Source organism: Takifugu rubripes, chromosome 20 (assembly GCF_901000725.2).
Source record: "Takifugu rubripes chromosome 20, fTakRub1.2, whole genome shotgun sequence".
NCBI lineage: Eukaryota > Metazoa > Chordata > Actinopteri > Tetraodontiformes > Tetraodontidae > Takifugu > Takifugu rubripes.
Window position 1 is genome coordinate 4,947,695 of NC_042304.1, and position 14,773 is coordinate 4,962,467.

The 14,773-nt window shown below is 49.3% G+C and overlaps 1 protein-coding gene across 3 annotated transcripts; it reads left to right on the plus strand.

The window, feature by feature from the left end:
• Positions 1-543: 543 nt before the first annotated feature.
• cracd (capping protein inhibiting regulator of actin dynamics) lies at positions 544-14,744 on the plus strand. 3 transcript variants are annotated; one of them, XM_029828363.1, is made up of 9 exons: positions 544-856; positions 8,493-8,658; positions 8,995-9,127; positions 9,207-9,362; positions 9,527-9,739; positions 9,920-12,188; positions 12,269-12,459; positions 12,545-12,707; positions 13,411-14,744. In XM_029828363.1, exons 3-9 carry the CDS (start codon positions 9,086-9,088, stop codon positions 13,569-13,571), a joined length of 3,195 nt encoding a protein of 1,064 aa, XP_029684223.1. In that variant the 5' UTR covers positions 544-856; positions 8,493-8,658; positions 8,995-9,085; the 3' UTR covers positions 13,572-14,744. The 3 variants fall into 3 exon arrangements, with proteins under 3 accessions (XP_029684223.1, XP_029684224.1, XP_029684222.1); XM_029828364.1 differs by lacking the exon at positions 544-856 and adding an exon at positions 3,003-3,420; XM_029828362.1 differs by lacking the exon at positions 544-856 and adding an exon at positions 6,606-6,671.
• Positions 14,745-14,773: the final 29 nt, after the last annotated feature.

Below are 14,773 nucleotides of genomic sequence, written 5' to 3' on the forward strand. Positions count from 1 at the left end.
CCATTTGAGGGACATATTGAGCTAAATATAGTAAACAGGAAGCTTATTTAGATGAGGTTTTAAAGCCTCTTACTATAAATTTAGAAAGATTGACATGTATCTTAAAAACACGGTTGTTTATTGGGGGGGGGGGGGGGGGGGGGGGGGTGCTTAGACTCTCCTCATAATCTGAAATATGATTTGTTGTGCTTTTAATGCTAATGTGCTGAAAAGTGCCAGTTAATATTAGAAGCCCAGACAAGATTTGTGGAGATTATCCTCGGGGCATTCATGGCCACATCTTAAAACTGACATTAATTCAGATGAAAATCATATTTTTGATCCTGTTAAGATGCCCGCACTTTTACTACACGGAGCATGACTGACAGAGCCATTTTAAAACTCTGTCGTCTTGTAAGAACAGTATAAATGCAAATAAACCTGGTAGAACACTGGGAGGCACCGAAAATATACAGTAAAGCAGCGATTGAATGTGCTTCATTCTTGTTAAGAAATTATGTCAGGATTAAGATGCATCTCACGCGCACCGAGGGTTATAAATAGGCAGTAAAGCAGACGCAAACATCCCAGTAGGATTATATTTCCTTTACTGGGGGCGGTGGTGGCGTGTCCAGCTCCTCTCCCTCTGTTCTGACCTTCCATCACCGTCCCCGCATCGCGCTCGCATGCGGCCGCCGCTCGCCTCTCTCTCCCGGCCACACCCTCCCGTCTCCATCTCGCACGCGTGCAGCTGTGCGGGGTAGACGGTGCGTGCGTCTCCCCTGTCGAGCACCCGCAGCATCAGCAACACAAAAGGGGCCGGAGGCAGCGCGCGTCGGCGCCGATCGTCGGGAAGGAACCAGCGGAAACAAAGGCGGTGGGTTTCGGTCCCTTTTCCTCCACATTGTTCTGTCATTGTTCTTCCTTTTGGCTGATCGTTGTCGTCTCACCGACGCTGATGACCTTGTCATCGTATCCCACCTCTCATTCCTCACTCCCATCTCCATCCCTCGCAGGTGTGTGCGCGTTTATCGTGAGGCGGCTGTGTGCGGTGCGCCAACGCCGCCGCCACCGCACCGACATGCTATTAAATGGAACGTTTAAATAAGAGAGAGCTAAAACGATGCCGGGCGCTGTGTGCGCTTCATTCTGCGACGGCGTGTGACAGAAGCGAAGGGCCGGATTCTTTGTTCTCTGCGCGCCTTTTGGGTTCTTCAATTAATGGACCGTAATCCCGGTGCGGCCGCATCCGCCGATCTGCCATTTACGGTTACGCACGGACCGGTGCCGCCGGTCCCGACACTGCGGTGCTCCGCGTTAATAGCAGACGGCAAACAATAGGAGGCTGGAAATGACAGCACGGCTGGAGGCTCCTGTGAAGGCCATGTGCTGTGGGCCCTCATGCGGGAGGAAAAACCGAGTTCTTGTCTAAATCCGTGCGGTGCTGGTGTTGGCGTGTGCTAACGTGTTCAGGCTGGGAGAATAGACTCAAGCTAGCCAGGGATGACTTCAGATGCCGCCGGTGTGGGATATGTGATGCTGGGGGGGAGTAAACTGGTGCTGCTGTCCACTCCATCCCCGTATTTCATGGTGGAAGTCTTCATTGCTGTCACTTTTTAGAGCTTTCTCAGCTCCTGAAGCGTGGATCCTCTCACCCCCCCCCCCCCCCCCCCCCCCCCCTCCTCCTCTGAGTGACACAGCAAGCATCTTTTCAGACGTGCCTCGTGTTGGTCAGCAGTGCCACGCCGCGTCAGTCTCTCTTTGAGTCATTTATCACCCCTTCGACCTCAAAACAGCAACTGTAGGTTTGTATTTTACTGCTACGGAGAGGCCGGCGATGGTGTCATTGTTCTTCCGCCTGTATTTGTAGCAACAGCCGGGGACGCACAACGCTGCAGCTAATTTTATTTGTCCATTCAGCGGTTTGTTTCCTCCTCTTATCTGGACTTCTTGCAGAAAGAACTGAAGTGGCAGCGCTCCTACGAGGCAAACTTGTCCCCTCTCATTGCAGTGCTGCATTTTAGCAGCCAGCTAAGCTTATTTCAGAGCAGAAAACTGTAATTATAGACGTGATGTCACATCGGGTCTGGTCTAATTATGCAGCAGGATGCTGATGCTGATGAACCCAGAAACTCAGGAACAATCTCTGCTCACTGGGATGTTTTTTATTCAATAGCTCAAAGACGGTGAACATGTTCAGGGGTTGGTGTGCAGCATGTGGAGAGCATCGAGTACTACAGCGTCAACGACTTCGTGCTTGATCTCAGCCCCTCCACGCTCGAAACGGCTTCCCTCTGTGTCTGTGTGGGCCTGCTGCTCCTCCTTTGCTGGGGGGTCGAGGAGCCTGCTTCTGAACTCAGCTCAGCCCGACAGCTGTCTGTGTTTGAAGCGATCCGCTGCTAATATGCCAGTACAACACTTAGCATTAGCATATTCCTGCAGCGTGGTGCTGCCAAAAGTGTGTGTGTCTGTGTGTGTTGGGGTGAGTCTTAGGCCTCTTTCCCACTGGTAACTGCTGTATTTAACCTCTCTCCTGGTTTAACCAGCCAAGCTTATGTGAGGAGACGTTCCAGTCGGAACAAAATGTGAAAAACTGTGAAGTCCCGTCCATCATGAGCTATCAGCTTTTAGCATTTTATGCTAAACCGATAAACCCCACCAGTTAAGGAGCTCAGCGGGGCGACTCATGAAACAGGCTGATGCTTTTCACGTTTTGCAGCAGTGCCAAACTTGAGTAGGAATAAAACGACATCACCTTTCACTCAATGATGGATTATGACAGGCAGCCATTTTTTCCCCCTTTTGACCCGTCACCAGAGCCAGATCAGACCAGGACGACCATAAAGTCAAATATTCGGGACATTATTGTTTTTCGGCTGCTGTTGGCCTGCCGGGCTGCTGCACCTCTGACCAGAGCTCCTCCACACTGTAGCGCGCATCTCTCTGCAACATAACGGAGCAGTTTAATCACACGTGTGTGTGTGTATGTGATTACTGTGAAGCCATAATGAAAGTCTTTGTAGGCATGGGGCGGCTGAGAGGGTGAATGCCACTCTGTTCTCCTGCACTGGCTATCTGAGGAGGGAGAAACAAAGTGCGACTTTGTGCCTCCTCGGCGCAGCCGCGCTAATAGACACAGAACGGCCGTCTCTGCCCGCTCAGAGATCCCCTCTGACACTCCTTCTCCTCCTCCTGTCCGACTGTACGTCCGTGAACCCACACTGAGGGCCATGTTCTCCTCCAGGGGACAGGGCTCCCCCTCAGAGCACTAGTCCCATTTTTGTCAGCACGGGAGGGGTGTCGAAGGAAGGACGCGCACAAACACGGGGCCAGTGTGTCTGACACCTGACTCCAGGTAGTGCCCTATATCCACGGCGACAGCAGGCAGGTGGAACGGCCACACACTCACAGAACCCTCACACACACAGCGGCTGCCGCACGGTAAGAAGGCCTTTTTAAAAAATTCCGGAAACATTCAGGGAGCACAGTGAAGGTCCAAGATGCGCGTGTGCTGTCTTTGTGGATGTTTTCTGGTCTGAGAATTTGGCATCTCTTTATATTTGCGGACGATTTCCCCATTTAGTGAATTCAGAGTTTCTGAAATGTTTTTGGTACATTTGACCGATATCACACAGGTGGCGGTGTTTATGTCCGAGACGCGGCGGCTCAAGTGAAACCACTTTTCCGCCTCAGCGCCGTCAGCTGATCATCGGCTAATGTGGAAAATATAAAGAGGGTCATGTGATACAGGTTGTGCGTAAATAGTCTCTTGTTTCTTCACATGCTCGCTGGAAAGCAGGCAAATACCAGGAGCAGCTTACAGAATAAAGTGTGAGCAGAGCAGAGCAGAGCGTGAATATTATGTAATCCACAAAGGTTGTGTTTGCTGCAGCCTCAGAGACTGGATTATACCCGGTCCAGTAACGCCTGAGCCGCTGTTTGTCCTGAGCTGCGGCTCCAAGTGTGGCAGCTATCAAGCTGATTATTGTGAAATATTTGGAGGAGGTTGAGGCTCCCCAGAGGGGGATTCCAGCCTTTTATGACCCCCAGAAGAGAAGAGTATCTAAACTGGTATTAGTGCTTGTATGGTGCGTGACGAAATATCCCCCCTGTGAATATTAGCATGCTAATATGAGGAAGCACAAGCTCTGTTAGCATGGGCGAAACCATCCTGGTCATGTGACCTGAAGATGAAATGTACCTGAACAGGTGTTCTAACTTAATTCAAATAAGTTCAATGGGGGGGGGGCAGAGGCATTGGACTTAATAACAGGACACCAAATCCCACAAAAGAACGAAAAGCAAAAGCTTTTGTTTTCTTCTTTGGCCTTTTCTCAGATCTGTTAAACTGCTCCACTGGTTCCCCCGTTGCTATTTTGCGAGCTGCGGGCTGCTGTTTACCTCATCGATCGCGTCCCGCTCCCTGATCGGCCTGAGCAACGATGGATCTGTATAGATTGTTTAAATGGCCAGAGTGATGTGCAGGATGATGCAGAGATGGTGATCCTGACATCTCTGTGCACGTGGGCTCCAAATTGGGGACAAAAACAAAAGTTCACTTATTTTTAAGGGTGTAGTTGATGGAAAGCCCTGATAGACAGACACGTGCATGTTAGTAGCTCGTAGCTGTGATGTCAATGTAAACTTAGGTTTTAAAGGCATTTGGTGCAGAAAAATCACTAAATAAGGGTAAAAAAGGGGGAAAAGATGCATTTTAAAATGAGAATTACGGTGCAATAGTCAGGGGCTATTAAGACTTTCTGCTTCACACTGATTCCACTTTATCGCAATCGACATTTTGAACTCTTTATTCACTTTTTTATTTTTAAATTAAGGCCGGAGTTATTAATGAAGGCCTTATACACATAAATACCAGGAATATTATTAAAGGAATATAATGTAAATAATTACTAATTCTCACTAGGACAGCCAGGATCAAGACGGTCTTTATAAGCCACTAAAAACAGCAGTAAAATAATTGCCCCTGCTGACCCTCTGATACCCCATTAGTAGCCCTCTTTGATATCCACCCCAGCAAAGACAGCTGAGGGAACAACTGTATCTCCGTAGTTTTGTCGATACAACGATGGTTTTCATGACCCCCCCCCCCACACACACACACACACACGTTGCTATGGATACTGGGGAGAGGGCTTAAATTTCGCAGGACCTTAGAGGACGCAGCTGGGGTCGGGGCTCGGGGGGGGAGGGGCCTCAGTAATGGCGGGCAGTGATTGTCAGAACAGATTTGTCATCCCGTCGCCTGAGAAGTCCCGTCCTTCCACCTCTGCCGGGTCCCGTGTCTTGTTCCCAAGCGCCACCGTTTGCCCCAGAGCCAGACAGAAGCTGTTCTCAACCCTGTCTGTCCCCCCCCCCCCCCAACGGCAGCAGCGGAAGTGTTCAGCAGGGTAGAACAACAAGCTCTGTGCCAAGGCGCAGAGCGACGTTCCCCCGGGTTTTGCTGCTGTGGTGCGGCGCTCCCATAGGTGAACTGTCTGCTTTGTCGGCGAGCCATCGCCACCGTGCGTGATCGCCGCCGTCAGACGATGCTGAGCAGAACGGCCCGGCTCTCTCCCTCCCCCGAGCGCCGTGTCGCGGCCCCGCCGCGTCCTTGTCAACGTGGCTGCTCCTCATGCTGCTTCTGTCGTCTCATCACAAAGCTGCCGCCCAAATCTGTTCATCCGCAGCATCGCGGCAACAAACATGGAACACCAACAACGTCCACGCCAGTGACCTTAGTTACTATAGCAACACTACAGGTCAAACATGATAGTGTCACATTCTTTATAATAGAAGCATTTTGAGGATTGAGGATGTTCGTCACTGGAAATGAACGAGTTATTTTAGAGCTACATTTCAATTCCTGCTGTTCAATTAACTTCGGTGTGATTCAATTGAACTGATGTTTATTTACAACCAATCAAAGATGCTATTCTTATTTTAAAGTGGGAATTGTTTTATTTACCACAGTGGCAACATAAATGCTCATAATTTTAATATACAAAAGAAACTCCACAAAAGGCTCTCTCTCTCTCTCTCTCTCTCTCTCTATCACACACACACACACACACACACACACACACTTGTGACATGCTTGTTTTCTCCTTGTTCTGTCCCCGATGGAGTCAGACAGCACAAAGACGCTTTTTTTGTGGTTTGGGAGGAGGAAGAGACATTTCTGAGCGTGTCGGCCCCGTCTGGCCGCGGCGTGCTGAGCCTCCTGCGGGCAGACGGACGCTCTCTGTCTCCCTCTCAGCGCTGTCTCACCTTTACCAACCCGGGTCCCTGTGGTTTTGAGCTACGCACATTTCCGCAGTGAAAAACAATAATAATGAAATCAAAACTGCGACGCTGCGGTTTGCTGCTTCCTGTCAGCTTCATGTCAGGGATGTAAACAAGAGTTGCTGTGGTTTTTGTGTTGTCTGTAGAACTCTCAATATTAGACTGAGAAAAGGGTGCAGGTAAGTTTTGGCTGCTTCTTCCCTCCTACTGAGCGTCCATTTTGCTTCTGAAAGCAGTGAAAGTTTTTGGGAGCCCCATGACAACCGGCACTGGCTACAATCCTCAAAGAAAACTACTATAAATACTTTTTCTTTCATCGCAGCTGAGGTATGCAGTGACCATGGCAACAGACGCCACACGCCCCGAGTATGACACGTGTTTAGAGGTTACTCAATCCAAAGGAGGCCAAGGTAAAGGGGATGTTCCAAAACGAGTGCTTTTAGTGACATCCCAAAGAGACGGTGTAGCAACAGAGGTCACCTGATGATTTGTCTATTGTTGCTCCGTCTCTTTAGGGAGTGGTGGTGGGTTTGCTGTGCTGTGTACACGGTTTCCTCTTCTTCTGTAACCTAAATTCTATGCAAAAAGGCTTATTGGTTAATATTATGTATGTTCCAGTATCGTGTTAATGGCTTGGTAATAACACCAGAGTGGATCCCTCCCTCTCACCACACTACGATCCCGTCAATAAGGTTGCGAACTCTACATCGACACAACACATATAGCGTTCTATACTGTAGAAGCCACAGAAAGGGGGTCGCCATTGAGTAAAAAAAAAAAAATCATTACTAACAGTGCCAGCTGTTGATGCTAAGCTAACAGCTGAAGCTCCGAACGCTTCAGAGACGATGTTGCACGAAAATGTCCTCAACCATGAAACTGACACAAGTCAATGATGCCGAGTGGGATTTATTTAAGAGTAAAGACTCTACGTGGTGACTCTACATTGCCGTACATGTCCCATTGTCTATATTCCTGAATATTTTATATTTTATAGCAAAGGCAGAACTCAGAGCCCCCCTCACTGCTGCGAGCTACAGAGTAAATGGTCTGAGGTCTCACACTCCACCAGAGAGATACTGGAGACAAAAAGGCCTTTCTTGTTTCATGCATGGATGTGCAGTCACGCCTGTGGCAGTGCATTATGGGATTTGTACCAGAGCAGAAATGCTGCTGATGCCAGAGGAGCAGCACATCCGCATCCCACCACTCATTGTTGACGCACAGACCGCTGACCTAATGTAAACACAAACATCCCAACTATGAAAAGAAAAAAAAAAACTAGAGAGAAGAATTCTGAGTGCTGAGAACTATCAGGCATATTCAGTGTAGAGGTCAGTTTTATACTGTAAACATCAGCAGTCACGGAGCCCGAGTGGTGGAATTAGCTGATGGTTTAATTTCCCATGATTCCTCTGGTGTTGTGAGCAGCATCCAGAGAGAAATCCCACACCAGTTGCTACTTATAGCTCTGAAAGGGACACCCGTGGAGGCCTGAGAACACCAGCGTGCACGGCGGTGTAGAGTGGCCTCGTAGCTCTGTAACCTCAGCCCCTCAGTTCAGCCCCGCACGTTACACCAACAGCAGGGCTGCAGATGCCGACACGAACCCAGCGACTGCGGCCTCGTTTCGAATTTTGAACGAAAACACACGTCCTGAGCAACAAAACGCAGATTTTTCCAGCATCGGTTACGGCTTCGTTTTCCTTTTTTTTTTTGAGGAGGTCCTGAACAGAAAGTGTGTTTACGAGATTCTAAACAGGATGGAGAGTTAAATAAATGTCCTAATGAGCTCATTTAAAGCGACCACAGGAAACAGCTGGCATGCTTCAACCACGCTGCTTCTGTTTTTTTAATTTGCGGTTCAGTTGTCAACAAGTTGTGTATTTTTGGCTGCATGTTGCTCTTTTGTCCCAACGTGATGAGGAGGGGACTCTCTGCTTGGCCGGGGGTCTCTTCCCCCAGTCCTACTCATGCATTTGCTTCTTTTCCGCTCTTTTCTGTGTCACATGGGTGTTCTGGTTTTCCTGTGTTGTTCAACTTTCCGACTTCCTGCGAATCAAGCGAGGATCCATGAACGTGCACTCCCTCCATTCATGGCCATTCGGTGTCTATAAAAACACGCCCACGTGCACAGTCCTGCTCATCATTACGCGCAGGAGCAGCAGATAAGGATGGACAAGCTGATTGCCTGCAGCTGTGGATGTCATCTATTTGATTTTTTTCAACAGACAGAAGGCGGCAGGGCAAATTCCAGCCCTTCAGACGACTCTTCGGGAGGAAGAAGAAAGAGAGGGAGGTGAAGGGGGAGCTTGATGGACTAACGGCGAGCTTTTCCACCGTGGAAGCGTGTGCTGGGGTTGTCTCTGACGATGACGGGTCCGACCCAAATCTGAGGTGATAATGTTGGACGAAGGCTTTGGTTGGCACGTTGAAAGTGCAGCTCTCATTTTATATTGTTTTATTACCGCTGAGAAGAGCCACACGGGGCTTATCAGATAAACTGCCTGTGGGTAGATTATCTTTTGTCAAATTCATAACGACACCCAGAAAAGTTACTTGAGCTTTCTAAAAGGGTGGTTGCTCTGCTTAAAGATGCAATCTCTGATGTTTTACGCGCCCTTCCTCATTCGTTTTGTGGACGTGTGAAATGATTTTGACACTGCCTTCGCAAAAAAAAAAGAATGAATGGCACTTAGTGCACGTCACAACATTGCTGCCTTTCTTCTGCAGGCAGTTGAATCCCATCGGATCTCGAGCCCTCTCACACGACAGCATCTTTATACCCGAGGAGTCGGCCAAAGAGCCACATCTGGATCACAGCATGTCCCAGGAAAACGTCTCGGATAAAGTCCGAAATCTGCAGGTGAGACTTGCGTTCTGGTCGCCCGTCGGTTTCCTGTCTGAACTCTGCAGAGGTGAACTTTCACTTCTTTCATGAACAGAAGCAGATAGCGCAGGGCATAAAGTTTGGCCAGAGGCCCCCCTCTCTGAGGAAAAGTGAAGAAGACGAAGGAAGTACGGATGAGGATGACGCGCCACAGAGCCCATTGAAGGTTTTGGCCCAAGTGGAACCTGAACCATCCAATACAGAGTCAAAGGTAAGAGATTAGAGAACCGAGCCCACCACCAGAGAGCAGGTTGTTTTAATGACGTCTCATGCGATTCAACCCCCTACGCAATCGAATTGAAGATTTGTATTTCAGCTCAATGCAGAAGTTGTTGAAAATGAAGACTTTGCTGTATTAACTGTGGTTTAAAACAGGTCTATGGGACTCAACAAGTGGAACCGCACAGCACCCCCGTCAAATCCCCCAGGACCAAATGCGCTCTTCCCCCCACTGGCACGATCGAGTCTATCAATCTGGACGCTCTTCCACAGTCCGCCCCTCGCTTAGACAACGCCGCTGCCAAGCACAAGCTCTCCGTCAAGCCCAAAAACCAGCGGATTTCCCGCAAGCACCGGCGCTTCACGCAGGTGAGCCATGGCAACCAGATAAGTGGAGTTGTCAAGTGCCATCATCACTCCATTAGAAGGGCTTGTGGAAGGTCAATGGTTTTGTTAAATCACATAAAGAACGCACTTAAAAAAAATGTGTGAATCAGAGCAAATGTCTTTGAAAAGCTCATGTTAAACATAATCTCATTGTGTTCTCAGGACCTGCAGGAAGTCTCTACTCCTGGAACAGTGCAAGAGGACTTTGAGGCGGCTGGGTTCTCCTCTAATGAGCAGCGCAGAGCATCTGCTGACGAGTGCCTGGAGAGCTTGAAGAAGCAGAGGGTCCAAGAAGAGGAGAGACAGAATATGAGGAGGAAGAGGGAGGAGGAAAAGAGGCTTAAACAGGAAGAGGAGCAGAGAAAGAGGGTGGAAGAGGAGCTCAGGCTACGCGAGCTTGATGAGGAGCGTTGCCGTAAGAAACTCCAGGAAGAGGCAGACAGGAGGAGGGAGGAAGAAGAGCGAAAGCTCAGGGAGAATGAAGAAAGGAGGCAGCGAGAGGAGGAGGAAAAGAGGAGGATAAAAGAGGAGGAGGTGCGCCGACAGAGAGAGGAAGACGAAAAGAGGCGATTGGAAGAACAGAGGAGGAAAGAGGAGGAAGAGAGAAGGAAGAGAGAAGAAGAAGAGGAAGCGAGGAGGCAGCAGGAGCTTGAGGCCGCAAGAAAGAGGAAGCTAAAAGAAGAGGAAGAAAGGAAGAGAAAAGAGGAGGCACAAAGGTTGAAGGAGCTTGAACAGAAAAAAGAGGCAGAGGAGAGGATGAGAAAGGAGGAGGAAGAGCAGAGGAGGCTGTCCATAAAGGAGGCTGATGAGATCTCAGATCCACAGGAGAGGAAGAGAAGGGCCGAGGAGCTGCGATGGAAGGAGATGGAGGAGAGGCAGAGGCCCTTCTCTTTCAAAGTGTCTTCAGGAGAAAAGCAGATTTTGTTCCAAAAGGTGAACCTGAGTCCTGTTACACCCTCTCCGGGCACCTCTGGAGCTGCAGCTGAACAAAGAGAGAGCATTAAAGCTTCCTATTCCGAAGGCCCAGATTCCCCCAACCTGCCAACATCTCCATACGTGCCCCACACAGCCATCCTCGTGACCGGCGCCCAGCTGTGTGGGACAGCCGTCCATCTAGACCAGATCAAAGACTCCGCCTGCAAGTCTCTGCTGGGTGTGGGAGAGGACCGAAAAGCCCAAGGAACACCACCAGCCAAGATCAAGACCTCGCCAGACCGAAAATCTGGCAAAACCAAATCTCTCACTGAAGCGTCCTTCTCCACAGACCCATCCGGTTCAGCCGTCTTGGCAGAATGGGCCAGCATCAGATCAAAGATATTCAAAGGAGTGGAAGAGGGCAAATATGATGAGTACCCCGACCCCAGTAAGAATCCACCACAGCCTGGCAGTGAAGACCCGCCTGCATTCTCCCACGTGAACCTCCGGAAGACCATGTCGGCCAGCGCCAAGTTCTCCATCACCCCTGCAAAAAAGAAGTTTGGAGATTCCAACAGGAACTCCGACCTGCTTGGCGCAGATGAAGGTGAGGCGGGAGAAGATGCTCCTCCATTTGAGAGTCCGACCTCAGCTTCTTCTCCGGCTTCCGCCATGAAACCACTGAACAGGACAAGCAAGACGGTGCGCATCCAAGAACGAGGCTCAGAGGAGTGCATGTTTGCCAAAGACCTCCCGTCTTTCCTCGTTCCCAGCCATGGCGCCAAGCCTGAGGGTGTGGAGTTAAAGGGCAGAACTCTGAGTGAGACAGAAGCCTCGAACAGTGGAGGAGAGGAAAACACTCAAGGCCTTGATCCCGAGGACAACCCCTCGCCCTTTGGTATAAAGCTGAGGAGGACCAACTATTCCCTCCGTTTCCATAGCGAACAGTCCACTGAAAAAAGAAAGAAGCGCTACAGTGCCGGCGACAGCTTTGATGGCGTCCCTTCGCCTCTCACCCCCATTGAGCCGGACGCTGACCTTCCCTCTTCCTTTTCCAACAAATCGCCTCGAACTTCTCCCCAGAAAGAAGGCGCTGGCAAGTATCTACCTGCGTCTGCCTCCCCCGCCGTCCCCAGAGCAAAACCTGGGAAGCCTTCCAGTCCCGTGACGCACAGCGACGGAGAAAAGAGTCTTTCCAAATCGCTGCTCTACAACAGACCCGCCACCTCACCCAAGCCGGTCGGAGCACTCCCGACTCCTCCCCCGTCGCCGCTGCCTAAGGTGGCGCACGGGCCCTCTAGTGGCGCTGCACTCCAGAGGACGTCCGCAGCAGAATCGTCCAGCCAGCGGCAGCAGGACAGGAGCAAGGAACCCTCAGCGGTGGAACATCCACACCGAAGCGGCCACGGCCAAGTCCAACTGGAGGAGGAGCCAAAAGAGAAGAGATCCTTCTTCCCCTCCATTAACATCCCCTGGAGAGAGAAGGTGGACAGGAAGACAGAGCTCATCAGGAGAGGTCGGTAAACTCAAAGACCACATTTGTGTCATTAAACCATAAGTGTTTAGTTATTCATGTTCCTTTGTGCTTGGCTGCAGAAAAACCATCACTCCAGAGCAGACACTCACTGGACAGTTCCAGAGTCCAGGAGAAGGACAAGGAAACGGGGCCTTTGTGGATCACACTGGCCCTGCAGAAGCAGAAGGGCTTCAGGGAGCAACAGCAGAGTCGAGACGAGCGCCGCAGCCAAAGAGAAGCCAAACTGGCTGAAAAACAAACCAGAGACAGCGTATGCACATTTTTACAAAGTCCCTCCCAAATCTCGCAATTTGCGACGTTCCTCCTCCTCATTAAAGCCCAAATCCCTTCGGCAGGTTCCTCTGATGAGCCCTACGGACAGTAAAGGATGTGGAAGCACCAGCCCTTCTTCCAAACCTCAGACACCAGACGAGCCCAAGAGGCCCGACAGCCTCCTGGGAAGATTTGAGCGCAGAGAACAAATGAAGAAAGCCAACACTCTGCCCAGCTCTGTCACAGGTACACACACACGCACACACACACACACACACACACACACACACACTGTAGGTCTGAGAAGACCACGGGGCTCAGAACCTTCCATATTAGTTAGAAGCAGAAATGGAAAACAACTCCTTAAACTACCAATAGGAGGGAGTTCCTCACTCTCGTTACGGTGAATGATTTTATTGTGACAATGTAAAAAGTGCACGTTAAGGGCACGCACAGTTTTTGTGAGAGTCCACGAATCAATCCCTAAATGTTTTACTGCCTTTAGATCTGGACTCTGGACCACTTCAAATGTTTTGGACAGTTTAATAAGGCTGTTATCATGCAGACTTCATATAAATAAGTAAATAATTAATAATTAAAGTGTTTTGCACGTTACAGTAAAATAATGTTGTGTGCTGGGTGCGCCTCAGCTCAGTGTAGTTATGGAGAGTGATTCAGGTTTGCCATGATTTTCTCTCCCCTTTAATCACTGCAGAGCTGAGATTTTTCAATGAGCTGTTTATTTACAAAAAAGTCACAAATATAGTCTTATTATATCTTTGGGTGATTGTTGAGGTCCAAAAAGTCATTCCGGCATCGTTTTTCCCCACCTGAGAGCTATCATGGCTTCATTCAAACCAGACGAGTGAAGCGAAGCGAGACAGCTGAACGAGGTCGAGCCCTCATCGGCGGGGAATTTCATGTCTGCCTCATGTTCTTGTCGTTCCAGTTGAGATCGCCGACTCTACCCCGTCCCCTCCTGCTGTCAAGGACATGTCGAAGCGCTTCCCATCCAGCGACTCTCCGCAGGTGTCCACGGAGCCCGCCTGGCTGGCCCTGGCCAAGCGAAAGGCCAAAGCCTGGAGTGACTGTCCTCAGATCATCAAATAACCCCCCACTCAACCGCCCCTCCCCGAAACTCCCCTAATAAGCATCCATGCACTCTGACTCGTACTCTTATCACATTAAAGTGCGCTTCACAACTCAAATATCCTGAATCACCTGCACAGGTAAATGAAAACGACTGTTGCGCATGCACACGTGCACTATACACAGTAATTATAGTCCTATAATTACTTGAGTATAGTACTATTTAAATGAACCACAAAGAGCCACAAAGGAGCCAATCACGACCGGGCGGGCCATTGCAACAGCCCATCGCATTTTTTTTTTTGTTCAAGCCAACTGTGTCATCGTGGTTGTAAATAAATCATTTCTCCAACACAGTCAACAAACAATTCAATCTTTGGAGGTTAAACTGTGCCGCGCGACAGTGCTCCACCAACAGGGGGCGACTGTCCAAATCGTGCTTTAAGGGCTAACGTCACACTGAGTGCAGCTGATGGAGTATTCCAGACAGTATTCCTGACTCTGCCTGCTTCCCTTGTACGGAGAAACCACATCCACCCAAACCCTGGATCTCCTCTGAGCCTTGTTTATCGCGTACAAACGAAGTCCTCCTGCTCCAAACGCCTATACAGCTTATGCCGGGACAGCCGGGAAAGAGGATTTGGGCTGTTTTCTTATCCACCAGTGAACAAAACAAATAACCAGATCACACCTTAACACAGCACTTAAAACCACAAGTGTTACTGGGCATTTGCAGTGAGCTCCACGTTACTCTCACTGCTGTACGACAGTATGATTCTGACTTTTCTCTGCTAACAGACTTCTGCTTGCTGTAACATATTTTTGTAGTTGTCCACCTGTTACACACCTGTGTTTGTAGGCCTGCACCATCACTTCCTTGTAAATGTGATAACAATGTATTCCCTCTTTAAAAAGAAAGACAAAAAATAAATCCCACCACTTATTCAATGATGTACGTATGAAAGTATGAACGGTTTGAAAGTCAAAGGAGCTTCGAGCGGAAGGAGTCATTTGTCATTTCGTCTTTTGGACGTCGGTCGTGCACAACAGTGTAGCGTACGCAGTGTTACATGTAATGGAGGAAAATGTTTGGTATTATTTGCACTTTTTGTTCCCACTTAGAGGAATTACTGAGAAGGTTCTTAAAGATATACAAAATGTTATGAAAATGTAAATTAAATACTGATGTCTGAACTGAAAAGAGTCATTATTTTCATTCTGAC

Coding starts and splice junctions, on each gene's coding strand:
- cracd (XM_029828363.1), top strand. CDS start 9,086: ATGTCCCAGGAAAACGTCTCGGATAAAGTCCGAAATCTGCAG. Junction 9,363..9,526: donor CATCCAATACAGAGTCAAAG/GTAAGAGATTAG, acceptor GGTTTAAAACAG/GTCTATGGGACTCAACAAGT. Junction 12,460..12,544: donor AAAAACAAACCAGAGACAGC/GTATGCACATTT, acceptor TCCCTTCGGCAG/GTTCCTCTGATGAGCCCTAC.